The sequence below is a fragment of the Vidua macroura genome, chromosome 4, assembly GCF_024509145.1.
Source record: "Vidua macroura isolate BioBank_ID:100142 chromosome 4, ASM2450914v1, whole genome shotgun sequence".
NCBI classification, from domain to species: Eukaryota; Metazoa; Chordata; class Aves; order Passeriformes; family Viduidae; genus Vidua; species Vidua macroura.
In genome coordinates this window covers 67932186-67956784 of record NC_071574.1, presented here as the reverse complement: position 1 = coordinate 67956784, position 24599 = coordinate 67932186, and the positions used below count along the sequence as shown (strand labels likewise).

The following is a 24599-nucleotide window of genomic DNA, read 5'->3' as shown; positions in this document are numbered from 1 at the left end:
ATTTCAAAATACGAACATAGTGCATATCTTTGATGCATCTTTGCTGCAGCTGCTTGCAAAGCTTGATTGTCTCCTGGGCAAAGCCGAATGCGAGAGGCCCTGTGACACCCTTGTTCGTGCCTGGCTGTACAGTCAGGGTCTTTATTTACATCTGGCTTCATCTGAGAGTCCAAACTCAGGAACAGTTGCTTGCAATTATGGAGGAGGTCTAAAGATAAGAGCTAATCCTCAATTGTGCCAACAGCTGACATAACAGTGCAGGGAATATTTTGTTTCTGACTTGTATATGTTTTCTCTTGAATCATATGGAGAGTGATCAAGGATCTGCCCTGACTACAACTCAAACCATCAAACAGCTGACAGAACAGAGAAACAATATTTCATCCACCGTAGAAAACAAGAGGTGTAGTTTAAAGGAACTGTGAAGAAATGACCATTATAAGGATAGAAAACATATCTGTGTTTATCCTGTATAAAATTTGAAAACATCTAAACTATCCTGCTTGAGGGCACGGGCTCCTCTATCCCTTAGAGTGAGGGAATATTCATAGACCAGAAAATGGTAGTTGTTTTCAGGTTTCCTTGTACAGCAGTTCTTCTCACTGAACCATATCACTCCTTTTTAATTGACAATGGCACCTCAGAGCCAGTTTTATCCCACCTTCCTTAAGGGCAAGCTTTTCCCCTGTCTCTCCTGACAGGGCCTCTGCAGTGTGCTATGCACTGTATTACCAGCACTAACAATTAGCAGCTGCTGTGCCTGGAATTGCTGATTGTTTTCCATCAATCATCTAGGTTAGGGAACCATTTGTAGATACCATAGCAATAAGTCAGATATTAAAAAAAAAAAAAAAAAAAGAAATTCCTAGCATCAGACAGACTGTAATGACTTAATCCATTTTCATGCTTCATCAGCTTTCCCTCATCCGGTGCCCACAGCTTCCTCGCTCCAGTGGTTTTCCAGCTCTTTATTTCGTGGTGCAACTTGTGACTTCTAAGGCCATGGTCAGATGAGTTTGCAAGGTCGTTTCCCCTCCCTTGCAAGTCAAGCAGCCGCTTACACGAGTCTACAACTAAATCAGACTTTTTGGGTTTTTTACACATTCTGTGGCGCATCCGGTCACAAAAGTGATGATTCCCTAAAACAGCTGCGGAGAGGCCTGAAAGCCCCAACGAACCAAAGCTCCTGGGAGTATAAGGCACAATAAAAACAGTTCAAACGCTGTAACTTGAGGGGATCGACTCGTTTTTCCACAGAGGGCGAGTGAAGGCACCGGCAGCGAGACGAGGCGGCGGACATGAGGAGGGGGCGGCGGGCGCGGGTCTCTTGGCTAGGGGCTGTGCGTGCGTGTGGGAAAACCCCCAAACCCACGACTTACTGCGAGGGGGGAAAAAAGGCGAAGAAAGCGCTTATTCGTAACACCGCCACCGCACAGAAGCTGCGGGGCGGAGCGGGGCGGGGCAGGGGCCGCGGCCCTCCCGCATCCCCTCAGCGCGGGCGGCGCCCCCGCCCCCGCGCGGCGCCGCGCTCGGCCCCCATTGGCTGCGCGCCGCCACGTGCCGCCCCCGCCGCGCGCCGGCTCCGCTACCTGCGGCGGGGCCGCCGCGCCCGCGCCTCAGAGCGCCGGGGCCGCCGAGCGCCGCCCGCACCGCCCGCACCGCGCCGGCCGCACCGCGGGCGCCGCAGCGGCCACAGCGCCGGCCGAGGCCGATGCGGCGGCGCGGGGCCCGCGGGCTTGGGCTGGAGCAGTCGGCAGGATGTGCCCCACCGCCAGAGCCGGAGCTTCCAGGTCTCTCCCTCTCTCCCTTCCAGACAGGGAACAGCGGGGATGGGGAGGTGGGGGCTGCGAGTTCTGGAGGAGATGGGCGGTGGAAGTCGTGTTTGCCTTGGGCTGGAGGGAGAGGATGTCTTAGCTGCGGCTGTCTCGAATTGTTCCTTTGGAATAAAATTTAGAGGCTTCTGCTTCTCTGCGGGTTCCGGTAGGCGTTCTGTGAGGGATTCTGTCTTTTCATGCTTGGAGTGATGTGAATGCAAACCAGATACGGCTTCTGCTGTTACTGCCAAAACCTTTCTATTTGCTTCAGCGCTACTCACTAAAAAGAGTTTCCTTTTTCCCCCGCTTTGTGCTGAGATTTGTTTTGTATCTATTTTTTCTATTTCAGTAGGTAAGATCAAACCATAAGGCTGCTAGAGGAGGGGTGTTTATTTTGCAGCTCTCTATAGTTAGGGAAATAATTAGGAAATGTTCTTTAAATTACTGGATATAAACAGCTGTGTGGTGGAAAACGACTGGCTTTGTCTCCTTCTGAGGAGAAGGGCAGATAAAGATGTATGTTCATTATTTCTCTAAAGAAAACTCATTGAGATAAGTGCTCTTTTATGCTTCTGGAGTAGATACGTCTTTTTAAGCTGCAGCTTACAATGGGACTATGCAGATTCAGTTCAGAGGGGGTGTTTTCCATGCAGACTGTGTTATTCCATCTGTTCTGCTGCAGTGAGGTTACTGTCTCCCTTTTGGATCATGCAGCAGGAAACCTTGAGCTATCTCCCAGGCACTCTGCTAGCCAAACTCAGGGAATTTCTTTTAAGAGGTCAAAATATAGCTGGAGAGTTAGGGCACAAAAGCATTTTGGTGCATTGTCTGCTTCTGTGGGGATGATGAGAAATGAGCTCATCCCTCCTCTGGTTTCCTGCAACTTTTTGAGGTTTAGCATCCTTCCTTCTGTAGAGTTCCAGCAGATTGGCCAAATGATTGACAGGCAGTTAGGAGCAGGATGTTGGAAGACAAAGTGTGGTAGCAGAAACTTCCTTTTACTCAGGAGAATGGGCTAAAAATGTTCAATTTTGTTTCCTTTTGGTTCATCAGATGCGAAACATGCCAAGACTGCTGCAAAGTTGGAGCATTTGGTGGGCAGGTTGTTTGTTTAGATTAAGAGACCCTGGAAGACTTCAATAGTTCCTAAGTCGTAGTAAAGGCTAAATAACTGAAAAAGACTTAGATAATGATTCAAACTTGTCGTGTTGTAATTTTCAAATTCCGTGTGACTCTGAATGGAACTTGCTCTAACAGAACAGGTTAAAGCATCCCCAGCAGGCACACCCAATCCTTCAAAACCAACTGGACAGAGAACTTCAGAATCATGGAAGAATCTTCCCTGTCACAAGCAGCTCTCACTGATAATGTAATTCATAAATTGCTAAAGACTTCCTTAAAACTTGTGTAGTCTGTTATTTTCCATTACTCCTATGGCAAGGCTATTCCTTTGCTGTTCAGGAATCTTTTGCCTGTAGTCCCTCCTTGTTTATGTCCACTTTTTCCTGTGTGCTAACATTATGCTTTTGTTTGAAAGGTTTGGTTTTGGCTCTGGTGTTTACATGTTTGGCGTATCTAAGGACAAACTCTCAATTCTTGTTTTGCAAAGCTGGACAAACCAAGCTCTCTCTTCTCCTTGGGAGAGGCTCTTCCTTTACCCATCCCATCAGCACTCTCTGCAGCCTGTTAGGTCCTGAAGTCTTAGATTCAGAACTTAAGCCTTAAAATTGCTTACAGCAATGTTTTTTGCTGTATTGCAATTTTAATTTTTGCCTTTTCTTTATGGGAGGCTTTTGGCATCTTCTTTCTAGCTTCTGTAGGCTCAAGTGTGATTTTACCACCATGTCTTGGAATGTTAGATGATAATGTGGTAAAAATGCTGCTGTATTATTGACATTGTTCCATAATCATCAGTTGTTTGGTGCTATTCTGCTGCATAATTCAGATGTCATATGAAGCATTCTTACACAGAAACATCTGTGTAAGTCTGCTGTTTCCTTAGCCCAGTAAAGATTAATGCTGTGCCCTGCCTTTTCAGACCATTTCTTTTAGGAAAGATTTCTTCCCTCAAACCTCCCATGTTAGAGGAAAGACCTAATTTGTTTTGGCTTCCTTGTAGGGGCTCAGAAATCTCTTCCACTTGTGCAAGATGAGCTCACACCAGGTGATGTCCTGGTGCACTGTGCTTTCTTCCTCCCTTCCTGGCTGTGTGGCTGTTCCTCTGCGTGCTGGAGCTGTGCAGTGCTTCCTCAAGTGTGCATCTGTGGGCCTGGGGAGGAGGATGAGAAAGGGGAGAAGTGCAGAGGGGGGGTTTGGGGTAGCAGCTGCCTGCTGTTAGGCTGCAGCTCATTCACTGTGCGTGTCTGTGGGCTTCAGCAGATGCTGAGGAGTGGCTGACATCAGGCTCTGGACATCCAGAGCAGGCAGCCACTGTTTCTTACGCCAGTAGCGTGGAAGGGAAAACTGGGATTTGCTCCAAAAGGAAAAGGGACAAGAGGGTCTAAAAGCTTCCCTTGTAAGAAATAAACGTAACTTTTTAATAGCACACTGTTCACAACAGCAATACTTTAGGTTACCTGTTTCTTCCTGCTTGGCTGGGACACTGACTTTTTGTGGTTCATTGTGAATCAGAAAAATTCAATATTCAGATGCTGCTTTTGTCTGTCACAAAGCATCAGCAGCCCACTTAAGTGTTGAAGCACATCTTGTTGATGTTTCTTGTGTTTATATTTTACGTTTTTTTTTTCTGTTACTTGAGAGCAGCTGAAAGAGGTTTAACAGAAAAGCCTGCAAAGTTTGACTGAGAGAGAGGGTGCTGAGACAGATGTGAAATTAAGAGAATATCCCTGTTTTAAACATTGAACTGTCATTTAGAACCTCAGTAAGAGTTATTTCCCTATAATATTATTTTAGCAGGACTGTTTTGATTATTTTGGACTGCTAATGTCCAAAAAGCTTCCTGTGAATGATGCTGAGAGGAAGTGATGGTATTACACTCTGAATATGTCTAGTTAAGCTGATATTTGGACTATATTTGAGCTGAAACCATTTCTTTTGATATTCTATGTGGTTGACCCAATGTTAACAGCAAATTGTAGCCTAACTATGTGTATCCTTCCTAAAGGAAAAGAGTGCTCAAGTAGACACAATTATGACTTTGAGTTGCTGGATGATGTTGCAAAGAGGATGTAGGAGTGACCCATTAAACAATTAGAGGAAAACACAAGCAGAGTGTCACAAGGCAAGGATAGAAAAATCATCATGTCTCTAGGACACTAATGTTGCTTTGTGGTGTTCCTGGCTCAGGAAAAATAATTTTCACCTGTCATCCTGTTGGTGCCTTTGAGAGTTTCTGTCAACTGCTCTGAAATTCTCATTTGCTCCTTGTTTCATTCTTTACCAATTGTATCCACACAAATACGGTTCAGTAATAAGTTCTCAATTTCTGAGGAGACAGATCTTGACCAAATGAACCACAGATCATACAGACAGCATTGTTTTAAATTTTTATTGTCTGATAAAAAGGCCTTTCTGGCCAAAGCTCATTTTGTAAGATGCATGTTGGACGTGCTTATAACCATACCATGGGCTAAACTTTTTTCTGCTGTCACAGATGTATTCTTCAATTAACTGAAACAACTGACTCTGTTCGTTAAAACAGATGTCAAATGATTTTTTCATTCAATAGTAGTAGGCACTAAGCTGATAATATTAAAGGCAAGTTTCTCAAGTGTCTAAATATGTTAAAGTGCCAGCTTTGCTGTGGGATTTATATAGCGGTAGATGAAGAAATAATTGACAGTAAGTCTCTAATTTTTAAATTTAGCTTCATGTTTTTCCTGTGGTGAGAAGATGTCAATCTGCCACAGCTCCCTTGATACTGTCTCATTATGTCTTGTGATAGGAAGTGGTAGGATGGTGATCAGGAAATTATTTGAAGATAAACATCCAAGAGTGAATATATTGCAACAAATCATAACACAAAAGTCTCTCATGCTTTAGCATGTTCCTAGTAAGTCTCCCTTGGATCATTAATATCACTGGAATTTTTCCTCACACTTGTGGTTTTAAAGGATTTTCATCATGCACTATTGAACAAAAAATCCTTTAAGAAGGTATTTCAGCATTCATTATGTCATAGAAGGAGATTTTCCAATCAGACACAATTCCTTTGGGGTAACTTTTCTGTTGTTCTTCTTTCCCCACTTTTCCTGAGTATTTTGTCACTATGGGCAAATGAGGCCATCCAGATGAAAGGCTTTTTACTTTCCTTGTATAGATTTTAAATCCAATTTCAACATGCGGGCAGGTTGTTAGCTTTCCTGATCTGTTAAACCTGTGTTTAAAATTCAGCTGAAAATTTTGGATTCATTTCTGAAGTCATTGGAAAGTTAACCTCATGAAGTCCATCAAGGTCCTGCACCTGTGACAGGGCAATCCCAAGTACAAATCCAGGCTGAGCAGAGAATGGATTGAGATTAGCCCTGAGGAGAAGGACTTGGGGATGAGAGGCTGGACATGACCTGGTCTTTTGACAAGGGCACAGAGTGACAGGGCAAGTGGGAATGACTTTAAACTGACAGAGGGCAGGTTTAGACTGGTATTAGGAAGAAGAATTAACACTGGTGGTGAGGCTCTGGCACAGGTTGCCCAGAGAAACGGTGGCTGCCCCATCCCTGGAAGTGTCCAAGGCCAGCTTGGAAGGGGCTTGGAGCAACCTGGGATAGTGGGAGGTGTCCCTGCCCATGGCAGGGGGTTGGAACTGGATGATCCTGTGATTCCATGAAAGCCAGGCAGTCCTTTACTACACTGCAGTTTCTGGAGTGCCTCTTGCTAGAGGATGTTCTTTTATTTTCCAGATTGGTTGTTTTGTAATAACAAATTCTTCATGTCACAAGAGAATACGTTTCCAAATTGTTTTTGTATTAAGAAATACTCTGTGTTTTGGATGGATAAAAATACCTTGGATTGCAGTTGTAAGACAGCAGTTTAACTGTACAACACTTGTAGCTGTGGAGTCCTTTGTGTACAATGGGGTGCACAAGTAACTCTCCTTAGCTTCAGCATTTTTTTCTTTGCAGTACCCTTCTCCCACCTAATTGTTACTGGGATGAGGCTTGATCCACTCTTGGCTTAAGAAGATTTGCCCATCATGTTTTATGTAAACAGATAGAGGTTATTTGTGAAATTTCTTGTTTATGGTTTATTGTTTCCAATGAAGAGATGATGATGTTTGAAAGCATGGGAAGGATCTGAAGGAATCATGTTTTGATAAGGAGACTCGGGAGAGAGAGTCCCTGAGCAGGGACACCTTTGGGGATTTGTGGGCCTCCTATGCCACAGTAGGTAAGTTGGTAAGAGACAGTGTTTACTCATCAGTTACTTTGTTCTTTCCAAAATTAGAATTGATGATTAGCAGTTGTATTCATTGACAAAAATCCTATTACTTCAAAATTCCCTGAATCAAGACTGGTTTGCCCATTAGGGAGAATTGAACAGATTGTGGGATGGATGTAGGAAGGAATTGGGAGAATTTTATACTGATTTTTGAATCAGTTTTGTAATGATGGCCTTAAAGTAGAACAGAAGATGAAGAATTTTAAATTTTTCATGTTCTTGGTTATTATCTGAGAGTCTCTGCTTAGTGACTGGCTTTGAAGCATAAACCAAAAATTTGCCACCTAATTAATCATTCCTTTCATTCCCTTTTTTAATGTCTCAGCCCTTACATTTTGATTGCTGTGGATTTCAGTCCTGTGGAAGCACACAAAATCAATCCTAACTGTAAATGTAACTAAACTGTTTTTCATGTTTTGACCTAAATTAATAACATCATCTTAAAATATTGTATCAGTTTTGAAAACCTTAATTAAAATTAATAACTTGTCTATTTGGTCAATAATGAGGATAGATTGAAATGTGTAATCTTTTCATGGGCCCAACTCTTGCAAGTAGTCACAGACATTAATGTTGGAGTTGTCAGGTTTTTGCCATCTGTCTTCTCTAAATGTGTCCAAAACTAATGTGTAGTTAGTTTAAGTTTTCTTAGTTATTCTCTTCTAACTTCTTGCATAAAGTTTTGTGGTATATCTGTGGGACTTTTTTGTCTTGTTTAAAAGCCACAGAACAGGAAATTAATACAGAATTAATTTCTTAATAATAACCATATCTCAATAAAAAGTGCCTTGCTCAAGTTTTTTTGTGTAAAAACACCTTCTCTGCTTTTCAACTTTGTGCTTCTCTTTTGAAAGAAATGTTGCTCAAAACCAAGTAGCTTTCTCTTATCCTTTACTGATTTTGGAAATATGTTCAAGTAGTTTATGTGTGAGCACATGGCTTTAGGGTATTTTTGCACTAATTTTAGCTTCTGTTTCAATGCCTGCAGGAGCCCCACCATTCGTGATTTGTAATTCCTTTACCTAAGCGTGACTTTCGGGTTTCATTTTCTGGGAGCTTTCCCCTGCAAGCTTCTTCATCTTGTTACACGAACTTCAAAGGCTGCTTTGTGCAGCAAGACCTTGCTATTGACTGCCTTGTAAAACTGGGTGTTCCCACTGCTTCTGGTGGTACTGTGAGAGGGGAAAGTTTAACTGGAGGCATCACCTGTGTGTGGTTGTGGTTTTGCGGGCTTGATGGGAGCGTGGTGAGGATGCAGGTGTGTGCATCATCCTGCACTCATATGCAGGCTGTCTGCTCCTGTCCCCATGCCTGCTGAGAGACCCTGGCTTTGTCTTTGGGTAAATCCAGGTGCTGAAATGCATTTTCCAGGGTGTGGCAGTGGTTATGTACAACATGATACATGCTGCTTTTTAGCTTTTAGCATTCCCACATGAAAAGACTTCCTGAAGGCTTAAATGAATTGCTTCTGAAATACTCCAAGTGTGGAAATCTTGTCTACATAAGAATAACAATGAGACAAAAGTAAATCATGGTGAAAAGAATAACACCACAAAAAGCTTTGGAGTAGATTGTATTAATGGACAATTTAGCCTTAGTAGCAGCTTTGCACAGATCACTTAAGTTCATTAGATGAAACAAATTTAAATCCCTTGAGTCCTCACTAATTGCACAATGAGTAACTATAGAAATGTCAATGCAAAATGTGGTCATAATACCCAACACTACTGAGCTGTGTTTTGTACACAAATTGAGACATTTGCATTTATGGCTCTCAAAACAACTGTAGCAGGGCCCCTTCCTGAAAGAATGTAATGGTCTTTGTATGCAGCATCTCTTTGGTCCTCCTGGGATCTCGACTGTTCTGGTTCTCTCTATAAACTCAGAGATTTTAATTCAGGAGGACTGTGGGAAAGGTGCACTCTTAAGGTGCTTGTTACTGCCACTTTGCTCTTTTGAGCACTCTTGCACCAGTGAGAGGGCTTCGAGCCCCTTCCATCACCTTCCAGCCAGTGAAAGGGCTCATTCTCTTGAATAAGAGTGCAGGATCCAACTCTGAGTAATTAAAAAATATTGCTGTGCTGGACAAATGCATTTTGACTTATGTATTGGTCTATATATATTGACTTGTTTAAGAAAGGAATAATCTGTCATGATCATAACTGACAAAAGTCAAACTGAAGTAAACTGTTGCAAAGGAAATGAAAACTGACATTATGTAACTTACTTGCTTATATAACAAAAAAAAAATCATTGTGCATACTAAGAGTTGGACTCGGAAAGGATGTGTTGAAGTGATTAATTAAATTCTCTGTTTCATTGTTTCTTTTTGCACATCCAGGATGAGTGAAGGAGGGAACGACTGAAATTTATTTTGCTCAGAGGCAGGGATCATTTTCTGATAGCACTAGCTTATTGCAGTCTTGTATTTCTGTTTGATTCCCTTCTGTGTTCATCACCCTCCACCTCTTCAGTTCCTTCTTTATCTTTCAGATCTCTTGCAGGCTGGTACCAAGTTTGACTGATTCTTTTATGCAAAATCCATTCTGACCTAGGTTCCTATGGACTGTGATCAAGTTACCTTTTTATGTTTACCTGAGAAAGAATTAATACCTGTATTGTTCTCTAGTGAAAATAGGTGAAGCTTGTTTCCTGCTTTTTCATTTTTAAAAAGGTCCCATTTTATGCTTCTCCCCAGCTGTGTTTGTGGAGATCTGTGGGGCTGACAGATGTAATTGCTGCCTTGTTTTGTGCTGTAGCAGCTTTCAGTGGTCACATCCCCGCTGTGAGCCATTGGTGAGTGATCCCATCCCTTTCCCAAACAGTGCTGAGTGCCTCTGTGCTGGTGTGAGGCAGTCTCCTCTGAGGTGATCTGATGGAATGTCCTGTCTGTTCTATGTGGAGCAGTCCTGGAGCTTTCACATGGTCTCCAGGCTGTGTTTACTCTCTGCAGCATCCTCTGGTCACAGCTCCTGTTGTGTGCTGGTGTGGTGTTGCTCCATGAACTGGGGCTGCTCCCTGTGCATCCTGACAGTGTGATTCCTGTGGATAGCTGCCACCTCTAAGCTGTGTTAGTGTCCAGGTACTGGATGAGAGCTGCTGAGCTGACTTCTGTGTGTAGTGTGGCAGGAAGGATGTGTGTTGTAAAGGTAACAGTACCAGTCCTGCTGGGTTGGCACTGAACGTCTCAAGGTAGAGCAGTTCAAGTTGGTGATCCATAACTGACCCTGGGATATGGTCCTTGTAACAAATCTTTTGGGATTTTTACCCATGTGAACTTGAAGGATTTGCTGCCAACAGTAGCTGAGAGGAAACTGATGTGGATGACTGGGGTGGTGGTGTCAACACCCAGTTTTGCACCAGAAGATGCAGGCAGTAAAGATGAGGTGTTGCTCTGTGAAAATGAGGAGCGATTAAGGCTTCATAGGTTCCCTGTGACCTGCTGTTTTGTCCTGTGTCCTGACAGGTTGTGTGGTAGACGAGAGTTGGATTTGATTTCCAGCTTAACTTCTAGAATTGTGGGGGGATAGAACTTAGCCCTTAAATTTCTGCTTATCCTTTTTCAAGACAAGTTTACCCTTTTCATGATGGTACTGACTTCAGACTTTAAAGTGCTTTCACATCTCAAAGGGGCTGTAACAAAAGTCATCAAATGGGTGTGACAGCTCAGAGTCTATGCAATTAGTAAATAATCGGGTGGGGAATTTGAGGTTCTTAGTGATGCCATAATAACCAAGTTACTTAGGTTTGAGGTAAGTCAAACGGAATTTTTCTGCTGGCAACAACCATTAGGGTTTTCCTGCCTTGCTCTGTTTTGTGGGTTGCAATCATTTGCATGTGACCTTGAAAGCATGACTTGACTGTAGCCTGCTCTTCAAAGGGCTTCAGACGCTATTGTTAATCTTTATCTCTGTCCTACCTTCACAGGGTTTTTTGGCATTTGACCTTCTACTGTGATTATCAGTAATAATTTCTCTCTGTGCAAAGAGACTGAGTCATCTTCTGAATTAGATACCCTTGAAATTGCAGTGGTCTGGATTTGATATCTGGAGGGTTACTTCTGTCTCCTCAGCTTCTTCATCCTGGTGTTTAAGAACATCAGTTGTTTGTCCAATCAAGCAGTGTTTTCAAGTGGCTGTACAGGATGGTTCAAATGGGTCATATCACCATAAGCAATAAGAGGTGGAAAAGAGAATGAGGAAGATCATCCCTAGAGAAAAGCCTTCCCTTAGTCTTGCTCTTTTTTAGAAATTCTTGTGACAGAACTCTTGGCAGGAGAACAAAAGAGGTGAACACCTTTGCAGTGGAGAGCACAGAGGGTCAAACACTGAGATCAAAGGAAGGAGCAGGGCTGAAATCCTCCCCTGTGGAGGAGCAGGTTGCACCTTTCCATGGTTGGCTGATCAAAGGGAGGCTGCTTTGGGTGAGGAGGACAGGAAAAACCCTTGCCTGTGTTCCTTCTCCCTGGGAAAACCAGCAGGCTCATACAGGTGGGTTCTCCATGGGGATTCCATTCGCACATCTTTGGTTACTGGCAGCAGCCGGGGAGAAGATGTGCCAGCCTGTGTTTTTCTTCCCAAAGTGAATATTGGAGCATGCTGATAGAAAGTGTGGGAGCAGCAAGGTTGCTTCTTGTCAGCAAAGGATCAGTGCCCTGCCCATCTGTGAGGGAGCACGGTGCTGTCCTGCTGGGTTCCCCAATGTTCCATGCAGGGAGCCATGCTTCCCTGGTGCTGGCAGCCTCTTGGTCCTGCAGTGGGCCAGGAAGAAATTGCCTCCACACCCTCTCTGGTGCCTGCTGTTGAAGTTGCTGCCCATGTTGTTGGGGCTGCTGAACAGGTCAGTGGTAGATTCAGAGCAGTGATGATGAGATAGGTTTGCTTGGCCTTGGGGAAATTGGGGAGATTATTTGAAAGATGAGCTCCTGTTTTGAGGATGGCTTGTATGGGCTTTGTATGCTGAGAGCATCCTTGAAGCCTAAGGAGGGGCATAGCACAGGGATTTGATTTTGAGTCAGGGATCCTGCATACCCTGAGCATATTGTTTAGATTGTTTGATCAGATCAAACAAAAGTTCTTGACAGTAAATGCTGTAATCAGAAATTGCTAGACTTCAGACTTATGAAGAATGCAAAGACCTGGCAACATTTTTAGAATCATGTTTTGGTGATGCAGCTGAAATGAGTGAGTTCTCGATCACAAGGAGCTCAGGAGCAATTCAGTATTCCTGGAAGCATAACTAAGAATTGCAGTCTTCACTGAAAAATAAAGTTGTCACTCCATGGGTATCCTGTGACCTTTTCTTCAATTCAGCAGAAGTTATGATCACTTTTTCTTTCTTTTTTACAGCAATGCTGAGTGACAATAACTCTGTGAAGCTGAAAAGTGATCATTCACCTCCTGTGCAATGGTGTAAGGTGGCTGCACATGAAGATGAGAAGACCAAGCTGGTTTTTAAAAGGTACTCGCAAGTAAGTGTCATTGTCACAGCTACACAGAGGACAGTTGTTCCACCCCCAGCCTGGGCAATTGCAAAATGGATGCAGAAGTCAAGGCATGGGGTTACCACAGGCTGTGAATGGAGGGTTAAGCACACAGCTTTCCGTGGGACACAGAAAACATTTTGTGGAGCCCAGGATAACTTGTTGTAGTACCTGTCTTCCCAAGCCAAAGTGAGATCCTAGTACTTCACTCACAACTATTTCCAATCCTTTTTGTATGCAGATAAATAACAATGCTGAGACTTCTGTACAGTCTGATAACTGAGGGAATGGAAGGCCAGTGGATGTTGAGTGGGTATCCTGGGGAGGTATTTTCATATAGTTATTTTGTTATGAAGACTTCTGGAATGCTACATCAAAAACCTTACTGTATTGTTTGTAGCTTGACATCAAATTGGAATTAAAGAGTGTGTGCACACGTAGATCCAGGACCATATTTTATACCTAAAACATTCACTACTGTGATGTCATGTGAATTTTTAGGTCTTAAAGCTAAAAAACCCAAAGACAAACTGTTACATACCCAGGTGGATATAACCGGAGTGGTGCAACCCCAGCTGAATCTGGGGACACTTGATAAACTCCTGGAGGAAAACCAGCCTCGTTTGTCAGCTGTGAATCTCCTGCTTTCTGCCTGTTGGCTGATCTCCAGGGGTTGCTGCCTAGCATGCTAATGAAGCTCTTAGATCACCTATCAGTGGAAAATGTAATTTAGTTAAGTGAGATGTGAGAGCAGTCCTGCTTTTCCAGTGGTCACCTTGTTTGCAGCCTGTACTGCACACTGAGTGCTGGGATTGCATCTCTGAGTTCATATAGTACAAGCTTTAAAAAAAAAAAAAAATTGGAAATTTATATTGACTTTATCTGAAAGAGTTTCAAGAAGCATTGGGGACTTAATAACTTGTACATTTTTAAAGACACTTAAACAAATGTCCAATCCTTAGGAAACAATAGGAAATGAAAATCAATAAGACAGCTCAAACTACATACTTGAGCAACAACCACAACTTTAACCAAATAATGATATAAATATTCTACAGATGGATATAACATGAAATGAGCTAAGTGGCTTTTTGGATATCAACAGTGATATTCTTTTGGAATGAGAAATTAGTAGTTTCATTATTGAGGAAAACTGTTTGACTCATCAGATATGCATTTAAAGTATATGAGGCAGGCATTTCCCTTATCTAGGCATCTATAGGTGTTCATACTTCTGTGCAGATAAATTTGAAGAGTTATACAAGACTGGAAGTGAACAAAGCAAAAGGGGGTTTTATTTTGTTTGATTCAAATGCAAGAATTCACATAAAGTTCAACTGTCTTAAATTTGCTTTAAAATATTGCTTTAATAGTTGATTGAACATCAGAAATTTTTTTTTGTTGTTTTTCTCTCCTACCCCTCACTGTTCTGTTGGTTTTTAGAGTTCTTGCACTGTTTGTGGTTGGAGGGTGCTTCCTTTATATCCTCAAATTACATCTTGACCCTGAGGAATGTGACAGAACAAAAACGCCGTATGTGGACCTCGATCGTGTAAGGGTTGGTATTTTTGGCTTTTTTTTTTCCACTTGGCTTAAAAATAAGTTATTAGTTGACAATACAAGACTTAGAGGGCTCTACAACAAAGAACTAAAATGCTGAAATGATCTATTGAGCAGAAGTATATTTTGCCTCATTTCATTCCACAGACATTCTGGTTTTAGTTCTTGTAAAATGACAGCAGAAGCACATAGAGAAACTGAGTTTTTAGGGGTAAAATTAGATAACTGTGGCTTTAAAATTTGAAATGGACATGTCGTCATCCCATTTTGTCAGTGCAGTTGACACTGGTGATCAGAAGATTGATGCAAATGAAAAATAACATATTAAAAACACCCAAAAATAACATATTAAACAAAAGGGCTTTTTTTTTTTTTTACCTAAGCCAGTTTCCCCATCTGCTTTGCCTTGTAGTTGCTCAGGTGTTTTTGCAATTGCAGGGCAAATGTCCAAGAGGGTACTGCTATTATTTCATTTATTCATTCAAGGTAGCAGCTACTTACTTTAGCTACAGTTTTGCATGTAGCTTTTAAAGAGGTGTAACAGACACCATTAAAGCCTTTGCTACTTATCCTATTTGCACTTTATAACAGAACTTACCCGGCTTAGGGCTGTTACATCTCTGAATGTCTCAGTGCTAAAGGGCAACTTCCAGCAGAAACCCTGCCTTAAGACAGTCTAAGCTTAGCATTACTGCACGTGCATCCTCCCCCACTTGCCATCATCTTCAGTGCCTATCTTTCCCCTTCTGAGCCTCTTTGCCTCCCCTTTTTTCTCATTTGACTTATTTATTTTTTCAGTAACATTCCTGATTCTGAAGAACAAACACATTAAACCAAGCAAACCTGAAGGCTTCATGGACTGTGTTTATTTCTATCTCAAAAAGTACATTGTGAAGTTGCTCAGTCATGCTTTGCCTAGTGTGGTGTTTATGCAGAAACCTTCATAATGATGGAAGAGGGAGTTCTGTAGGTTAATCTTGGTAAAAAAAAAAAAACAGCAGCAGAACTTCCCTCCGTGCTCCTTCAGATACACACTATTGTTCCTTAACAGTAGAGGAGAACTAAATTAACAGTAGATTTGAATCTTGTGCCTCTGACCCCTGTGTTTGCTCATGGATTTTTTTTAATTACAGTGGAGGAACCTTTGCTGTTTCTTTTTTTACATCAGATACCAGCTTGCCACTACAGATTTCTAAAAATGTACACTAATAGTGTTTGGTTTTATTATGAGATGGATCAATGTGTAGTTTTTTCTGTCACTTTAATATTTTTATGCAATATGGAACTACAGTCTCTTATTTTGGTGACTAGTCTTTGAGAGAAGCCCCAAAACATCCCTACCTGGCATTCCTTTTAAAATCATTTTAGTCATTAGCACTTTAGCAATATTTATGGAAGAAGTGTTGTTTCATTCTGATGAGTGAGTCCAGCTGTTGTTGCACAGAACTTTTACCCAATGTATCTCTGTATGAATGTATCTCTGGTGGAATCTCAGAGCAGAACTCAGGTCATGTAGTTGAGCAGAGTGGAATTCCACTTGCTGCTAAATTAGATAGGTAGAGGTATGTGAAGGGTTTTTTTTATTTGGTGTTGCAAATGGTGGTACAAATGGCTCATTTTCACTTAGCACTTCTACTAGCCTAATATATTCTTTAGAAAACCTCATGTCTAGATTTAAGTGATTGAGTGAAGAGGAATTCCTCTGCAGGTTTTCACTGTGCACTGGCTCATATCTACATCTGAGTAAATGCTCTAAAATTGTTGTACTTCCACACTGAAGCTTTTTTTATAACCCCTGTGTTTGCTAAACTGTTGGTGGTCAGCTGGTGGCCCACATTTTGAGGACTTTGTGCAGCTGAATTTCCTGGCTGAATCCTGTGTGTTTTGTTTCAGAGGGCACAGCAATTCACCAGCGCCGCACTGCAGGAGCAGTGCCGACCTTCTTATGTGAAGAAAGAGATGAGGAAGCTGTTTGCAGAGAAATACAGCATGGACTTATCTCCCTTTGTAAGGAAAAATATGAATGAAGATGAAGCTTTATTTAAATATGAACCTCCATTTGGATTTCGCAAGTTCTCTGATAAACTTAAAGATCTCCTTGAACTCTTACCTGAGCATGATTTACCAGAAGATTTGAAGTCAAAGCACTGTAAGCGCTGTGTTGTTGTTGGTAGTGGTGGAATTCTTCATGGATCAGAGCTGGGTCACTTATTGAATCAGTTTGATATTGTTATAAGGTATGTCCTTTCCATTTAAGGAGTCCAACTACTTCATCATTACTTTATGAGCCAGCATTGTTTTTTAAGGGGAAAATATCTCCAACATTGATGCAACTTATAAGACTGTTTCTGAAAGTGCTTTTGATAAATTTGCTTGGTACTTGGTGGAATTTGAAGTCTTATGAGCAAAATAAACTGTCATGTTTACAGGAAAGGAATTCAGTATAATCATTTGTGGACTTTAGGTACAAAAATCACATGGGCAGAAACTAGACAAACTAGTGACATCTTAGACAAGTAGACAGTACTGGGTTTATCCCTTCACATTTTAAAGCTTTCAAATCTTAAACTTCAGGACTTAGGGACTTGCTTCTGCTTTTTTCCCCATGGCTAGTTTGAATGCTTATTTGAAAGATTTTTTTATGACAGTTCTTTCAAACACAATAAAAATTAATTGGTGTTTCAGTACACAGTTTGCTTACACACTTTATAGCACACTTATCTTCCCTTATCTTTATGAGGTCATTGACTGTTTTCTGTGATTGATATGATCTCTGACATCTGAATTACATGCTCTATATTTGTGCCCTCTGAACATTACAGTTTGAACAACCTTGTTTTGAATCATGTAAAGTCATAAATAAAATTAATACCAGCATTTTCCCAACTTGTTTTGTAAACTGAGGCTTGCTCATCTTAAGGGAATATTTCATTGAATCAATAGCCCTTATTCAAAGGTAAACAAACCTTGTTAGCATGTGGAGGGGAAGAGAACTTGCATTAGCTGTCCTCTGAAATTAGGGCTGGAAGGATGAAGGTGATTTTTCTGTTGATGTAGAAAAGTTTGCAGGACTTGAGCTATTCTGCAGAACTCATGGAGGGAGATGATGCCATTCTTGCCAGCAGTGTGCCAGCACCTGAAGTTTTTGGTGAGCTGGAAATGATATAAACCCACAGGATGCATTACATTGCATTGGAGGGATAATTTGAATGATTTTTTGTGTGGAATACTTGTGAGTGTATGTGTATATATAAATATATATGTATGAAAAGGATAACACAGGCAACTTTCTGTGTGTTTTCTTCCTCTTCCACTTCTAAGCCTCTTTGAGTTGACACAAAGCAAGAGATATGAAGTTCTGCAATGCTGTCTTAAATCACTTTACTCTTCAAGCTTTTCTTTCCCAAGTTCTGCACTTGTGCCATTTAATCTAGAAATAGAATTGGCTTCCTCCCAGAGATAAAAGGGCTGGAAGAGTGCATGAGGCAAGAACATGGGAGTTGTGAGAAAACACCGTAGTCTGTTCTGTTCAAAACCTCTGGGCCAAATAACAAGTTTTTGCTTAGTGTCTGATATTTTAATGAGATTTTAGCCTGTTTATTTAATATCTCTCCATTGTGGGTTTCTTTTCCCCCAGGTTAAATGATGCACCAGTTCAAGGCTACACAGATCATGTTGGTAACAAAACAACAATACGGATGACTTACCCTGAAGGAGCCCCCCTTTCTGAGCACGAGTATCCCCCTGCAAGCTTGTTTGTGGCTGTTCTGTTTAAAGGAGTTGATTTCAATTGGCTTCAAGCCATGGTAAAAAATGAAACCTTGGTATGTAATGTGACAGTCTCACGTACCTGTATTTTTGTTTGTTTTGTTTTCTAATGCTTAAAGAAGCTGATTGATCTGTTACTTCCTGGCTTATCATACTGAGGATCTTTTATATAACCTTGTGGGGTTTTTTTTGCTCTGTCTCCTAGTTACAGTTGGACCAGCATTTGTGTTGAAGCCCCATGCTGACAGTAACACTTCTTTTTTTGTGGAGATATTGGTGGTTTGCACCAGGCTACGTGACATACTGAGTGTTTGCTGAAGTGGAATTCATTTCACATTCGGTTTAAGTGACTTGAACAAATCTGCAGAGCCCAAAATAGAAATGAGGTTTCTGAATGCTAGTCCATTTTTCTAGCAGCTAAAGTCTGTACTGCTACAATGGGCATACATGGAATTACTGTGTAATTGAACATTTGTCTGCGGTTCCTAAATTATGAGGTTGCTTATTTTTCACTAAACATTTACAGAAGTGCAGACATTCCTAAGGAACTGAGATTCCTAAGGGTTTGATGTTTCCAAATTAATGTGAGTTGGTGGCTTCCACTTCTTTTAATCTGCAAGCAGATAATTTCAGCAAGTAAAAATTACTGAGAGAGATTTAGAAGGCAGCCTGTCAAGTCTTTTAACAGTTTGATCTCTGCTAGTTTAGGTACTCCAAATTCCTTTCTTAATTCTGTGTATTTTACAATATGAGAAGGTCTATTTATTCTTGACCATGACTGCCTACTACTACACTGAAGGGTCAGGAAGATGGTTAAGGGACTGGAGCATCTCTACCATGAAGAAAGACTGATAGAGCTGGGAGTGTTTAGCCTGGAGAAGAAAAGGCTTGGGGGGGGGAATCTTATTAATGTACATAAATATCTGAGGGGAGGGTGCAAAGAGGATGGAGCCAGGCTCTTTTTGGTGGTGCCCAGTGATAGGACACGAGGGAACGTGTCAAGTTGAATGTCCATGGACATCTTTCTTAAAATCATCTAGACATGGTCCTGAGCATCTGGCTTGAGGTGTCTGCTTGAGCCAGGGGAGTTGGACCTTGTGATCTCCACAGGCCCTGTCTAACTTCAGCAGCTCTGTGATTCTGTGAACTGCAACCCTACTTCTTTCAAATACTCAGCTGTCAGTTGGCTTAGCTCTCTGTTCAGGCACTGGTACTGAAGTAAACTGATCCAAAGCATGGTTGGGAAAATGAGAGCACTGCAACCTGTATTTGATCAGTTCAAGCTGTTGTTCCTTAAAACATATTTAAAAAAATACAGGTCTGTGTTGGAGCTGTATCAGTTTTATCAATTGCCTAATGTTGCCCATTTCATTGAAAAACTTGTAGAATCTGTGTGAATCTGTAGTATTTCTTCTTCCATTAGCAAGCATCTAACTGACTGCAGTGGCATGAGATCAGAGTCTGGGTTTCTGAGTCCTGTGTGAATGCTCTTCTGAAGGGTTGCATTTCTCACTAGGTGCATGCTGTCAAGCAACAGCTCTTCACTTCAGAGCTTGAGCATAATTGTTTTAAATCCAGTGCTTGCTTCAGAATCCCTGGTTAATGTTTGTGGGTGGGAAGCTGTGCTTCCCTTCCCCATTTCTTTAAATACTGTTGCCTGCTCAGCTGTGCTGGTGAATATGTTGAATGATAAACACAAAGTGCAGTCAAATATTCAGAATAAACAGCTATTCCTTCTGCTGTCCTCTCTGCAATTCTAGATACTTTGAAGGTTTTTCCTCTTTTGGGTCAGTCATTTGATCTGTATGCTGATATTTCCAAACCACCTTAGTTATAAACTGTTTGCTAAATTTTTCAGGGTCACTGGTGAATTCTGTAACTTGTATGCTATGTTTGTCTCAGAGTTTCCCTCTGAACTAGATTTTTTTATTTCTCTTAGCATCTGTGGGTGCGACTCTTCTTTTGGAAGCAGGTTGCTGAGAAAATTCCTTTCACACCAAAGCAGTTTCGGATTCTGAATCCAGTCATTATCAAAGAGACAGCTTTGGACATTTTACAGTTTCCTGAGCCTCGATCAAAATTCTGGGGTTGGGATAAGGTAAGAAGTTTCCTTTCACCTAAAGGAGATAGTAAAATACAAGGTAAAGAAAATTAGAAACTGAAAAAAGTTTTGGGCTTTTTACTTTCTCTATGCAGTTTTAGAGCTGGTCTCAGGTAATAGGGAAATTTAATGTGCTTTCAAAAGACTTCTGTATTTTCCTGTGCAAAATCAAAGATTTCAGCTCACCTTTTTAGATGAGGTATTTTGCCTGGATATGCTGACATGAAATGGCATTCAGATGCAGTGAGACATAAACTCATTCCAGTGTTTAAAAACATGCATTTGATGTATGTTAAGCCTGTTAAAAACAGCCCTGTTAAGCTAAACCAGCCATCAGCTGTAGCCAGATGTCTCCAGCTGCAGGCAAAGCAGAGAGAGCCTGGAAACCAGGCCAGTGTGAAGCAGCCTTCCAGCTGCTGGAATTGCTGTGTATGCCAGAGAATGCTCAGTAGCAGCTGATGGGCATTTCCTCCCTCCATGTCCTTTGCTCTAGCAATGGTACAGAGGGATGAATTGCCTGGTTTAATTATACACTGCATTTTTGTTACTTTAATTGCATGTTTGAGAAATTGCATATCACTACTTCTCTTGAACTACAAAAAATACTGAGTAACCACCATCTTTTTACCAAAATGTACAAGCACTTAAGATTATTGCACAAATATTTGAAGGATTTTCTCACATTTATTTATTAAAATAACATAATACACCAAGCTGACTGTCTTAATGTTACTGTAGTATATTTGCCTCTTTCGCATGTTGTTCAGTGAAAAGTCATATTGTGAAGAATACTGTTGGGAGAGCCTGTTGTTGCTCAAAACTTAAATAAGTGTACATCAAGAAAGGTCAAGTTTAGCTCTCTGTCAGGGGTTGTTTTACTGTTTGAAGTGAATGTTCACTTGCAATTTAACTACACAGTGATAGGGCATCTTGCCTTCACAGGAAAAAAAATTAGTGTTGACAGCCAAAAGCCAAATACTTAAATTGTATTGGTATTTTGCCCTGGAGTTTTTAGTTTTAATTGATCATTGAATTGATTTTTAGTTGTAGTTTTAATTGATTTCAGTTTTAAATGAGGAGAGGGAATAGACAAAGTTATTAAATTATGTAAAGTGTTTATAAACCTGGTAAAGGACAATATGTTTGAACTGAGCAAATTTCACTTTTCTCCCTTTTTAGAATGTACCTACAATTGGGGTCACAGCAGTTGTTCTGGCCACACATTTATGTGATGAAGTGAGCTTAGCAGGATTTGGATATGACCTGGATCAGCCCAGCACACCTTTGCACTATTACAACAACCTCTGCATGGCTGCCATGAAAGAACAAACTATGCACAATGTGACAAGTGAAACAAAATTCCTGCAAAAACTGATCAAAGAAAAAATTGTCAAAGACCTGACTGGAGGGATACACTGTGAATTCTGCAGCAAAGACAGCTAGTGACCAACTTGCAGCATAGATAGGATTTGTTAAATTTCCAGAGGTTCAGCTGGATCAACCCTTTCCCTCTCTTTAACTCTTTAAAGTGTACATGAAATGGACATGGAATCCCTTCTGCCTTTTTTAATTTTGTGTTCAAGTTGTCGGACTTTTAAATTAATTTTCCTGTGAGACTTTACTTTGCACATTTCTGTGAATAGATATGTAAATATCTCATAAATTCAACTCTGTGTTGAAAGACATCCATTTAAAGTATTTAATATTTTAAGTTGTCTGAATAAAAGCAGGTTTTTTGTTTTCAAATGTATATGGAACACATGTGGCTGGCCTGAATTGTCTAACAGAGTCTGCAAGAGTTATTTTTCCCTGGTCTGCTGTCTTTGTTGATCCAGTTCTTGGTATCTTGACTCCTTTTCATGCATGCCATGAAAAGAAAGGCATATGCTTCTCAAGTCTTGCATGTCTTGAACTTGAGCATTGCATTTACTCCTCAAATATTTATAATCTTTTACTGATACATTTTTTGGGGGGTGAAGGATAAACGTAGGAGTGGAGTTAAAGGAATTATTGTGACAACAACTGAGTAGCAAGTACTTTGATGTTCATGATTGGTATTAAAACCATTGATGTATTCATGTTTTGGGTTAGAATCCTGTTTTGTGAAGCACATTTGGGCCCAGGGCACTCTAGAAGAGGATTTAGCCAGGAGGAGGCTTTAACCCAAACCAGGTCATTTGTCATTTCCATTCCTGAAGACCTGCCTAAATATTTCTAACTAGATGGTTTGCAGCAGAAGTTCAGCTACCCCAATTAAAGAAGTGGCATTAATACAAAATCTGCACCTTTTTTAAAATTTATTTTTTGAGTGACTTGTGAATTGCTGGTTTTATAAAACACTAGTTTGTATCAATAATTTAGCAATTTTAAAATCTATGACTAAGTTACAATTTCCACTGGTTAATTTTATGATCCTTAAGTAATTAATTATAGATATTGTCACCTTAATAGTTTGCAATGCTGATAACCCTTGTGAAGTCCAGTATTGACTATTTAATCGGAGAGGTAGAGTTGTTGGTTTTCCCCAAGTCAGTAATTGGGTGAGTGTATAAGTTAAGAAGAAAATCACTTTGAGAAAGTAGCACACTCTAGTAACAAGGTAGATAACTGCTGAAAACAGCAAATTTTAAAAACAAAAAGAGAAAGGAAAGTTATATGTTCATGGGAGTGGAAATCAGTGCACTGCAAAGGCACTGGGCTGTGCAGATCTGTAAGCAGGTTTTTATGTTTATATTTTTGTTATTAGTAGAGTATCAGGTATGGCTGTTTGCACTGAGGAGTGGTGTTACTCAATCTACAGTATGAGAAAAAAGCTTCCTTTGGCAGTGGAAGCTTGTCAGCAAATCAATCAAAGGTTGGCCTAGAAAATTTGTGCTTCACATGGTGAATGTTGCCACTTTTCTTTGTTATGGACAAAGATATGAATGAAGCTGTAGTTCCAAATTTTAAAAATATTCATGTGGAAATGCAAGATTAGTGTGGTTGTGTTTTGGGGTTTTATTCCATGGAGAGGTGATCTACTGAATGATAATGTTAGAATGTAGAAGCAGCAGACTGATGCTCACTGTTATACTGAGAGGGAATAAAAGGACATCAGATCATAAAGCATAACTGAAGAAAGTTGTGAACCTCATCTTTCCTAAGCCCCACACGTCTACAGGTCCTTTAAAGTCAATTCTGCGGGCTGAACAAATTTGAAAATCAGGAATTCTTGTTTCTGGCACTGTCTGTGTTCATAGCAATAATATTAATCTAGCCTCCTCTTCCATGAAAAGCATTAGTTTTTATATTAGCAATAAATTTCTAGTCTTTTTTGGTAAGTATATTATATTATTTAATTTAAAAATATTTCATGTGTGAAGAGTTTTATACAAATAGTCCTTTAGTTAATATATTAAAATGTGGTAACCATTTTCTCCTGGTATTTAAAATGGAAGCAGAATATGTTAATTTCATTAAGTATTGATGAAATTTTGGAAGATTTCAGAATGTGTGTGCTGGGAGGATTTTGAATACACCAGAAGTCTGTGTTTCTGAGCATGTGGTCCCTCACCACTTCATTTTGTTCAGCAACTTAAAAATAATCAGTTGATTAATGTAAATGCCAATAGCTTTTTGGAAATGCTGTATTTACTGTCAAATTTGCAAATTGTGTGGATATAGGATTAGATTTCCTACCTGTTTTATGGCTTGTGATAAAACCTTGTTCTCCATGGTAGTCTGTGCAGACTCGATACTCCATGAAATGGCAGCAAAAAGCAATAAACTGATGAAACCACTTTCTATTTATGTATTTGTCACTCAGTTTGCCATTTGTTCTCCCTACTTTATTAAGGATTTTGCATTCTTGCTGATCCAGTTGAAAGTCTTGATGCAATCCCACATACCCTGAAACAGGGGAGATGGTAGCTGGTAACTTTTTCCCTGTTTGTTTATGCCTTTTTAATGCCTGTCACTAGAATTATCTGTCTGGCTCTTGGAAGAGAGAAACCCTCTCAACACTGACCAAATTGTGGGCTTCCAAGATTTTGAAGTTAATGTGGATGAGAATATTTTGGACTGGGTTATAGCATTGGCCTTAAAATCAGGTGTGTGTTTCCTACAATGGTGTAAACACTGCAGCTTCTGATCTGTGCCTCAGCCTTGCTGAAAGTGAGATAAGAACAAAGCTCTGTGTGTTCTGTTACTGTTTCACAGATTTATGCTTTGTAAAAAATCTGCATCCTTTGTAAATAGGCCTTAATAGTGTTTGGTTAAAAAAATCACCGAAGAGTTTGGGAGCTGTGATAAAGCCATTGTGTTCTGCACTGAATTCCTCTTTGTAACTCTCTTGGTAGGAGCTATCACAGCCAGGGATACGCCTTATCTAGTCTGGTGCTAATTTTTTTCATGGTTCCTGTGCAGGAAGTTGCACAAGGAGACATGAAGAGCTGCCTGACTGTGGAGTGGGGAAGTGCCAAAAAGGGTGGCTGCAGCC

General features: G+C 40.7%; 1 protein-coding gene across 3 annotated transcripts; it reads left to right on the top strand.

Moving 5' to 3' along the window:
* The first annotated feature begins 1711 nt into the window (after positions 1-1711).
* Positions 1712-23911, top strand: ST3GAL5 (ST3 beta-galactoside alpha-2,3-sialyltransferase 5). Of its 3 annotated transcripts, none has more exons than XM_053975038.1 (7): positions 1712-1790; positions 12560-12671; positions 14137-14251; positions 16147-16490; positions 17891-18077; positions 19961-20119; positions 21302-23911. In XM_053975038.1, the coding sequence occupies exons 1-7, from the start codon at positions 1712-1714 to the stop codon at positions 21563-21565; spliced, it is 1260 nt and encodes a 419-aa protein (XP_053831013.1). In that variant the 3' UTR covers positions 21566-23911. The 3 variants fall into 3 exon arrangements, with proteins under 3 accessions (XP_053831013.1, XP_053831014.1, XP_053831015.1); XM_053975039.1 differs by having other exon boundaries at positions 1713-1790; positions 14137-14245; XM_053975040.1 differs by lacking the exon at positions 1712-1790 and having other exon boundaries at positions 12560-12681.
* The last annotated feature ends 688 nt before the right edge of the window (positions 23912-24599 follow it).

Bases quoted from the DNA above. Each gene is read 5' to 3' on its own strand.
- ST3GAL5 (XM_053975038.1), top strand. From the start codon at position 1,712: ATGCGGCGGCGCGGGGCCCGCGGGCTTGGGCTGGAGCAGTCGGCAGGA. The intron at 1,791-12,559 runs GTCTCTCCCTCT...TCTTTTTTACAG, and splicing joins GCCAGAGCCGGAGCTTCCAG to CAATGCTGAGTGACAATAAC. The intron at 16,491-17,890 runs GTATGTCCTTTC...CTTTTCCCCCAG, and splicing joins CAGTTTGATATTGTTATAAG to GTTAAATGATGCACCAGTTC.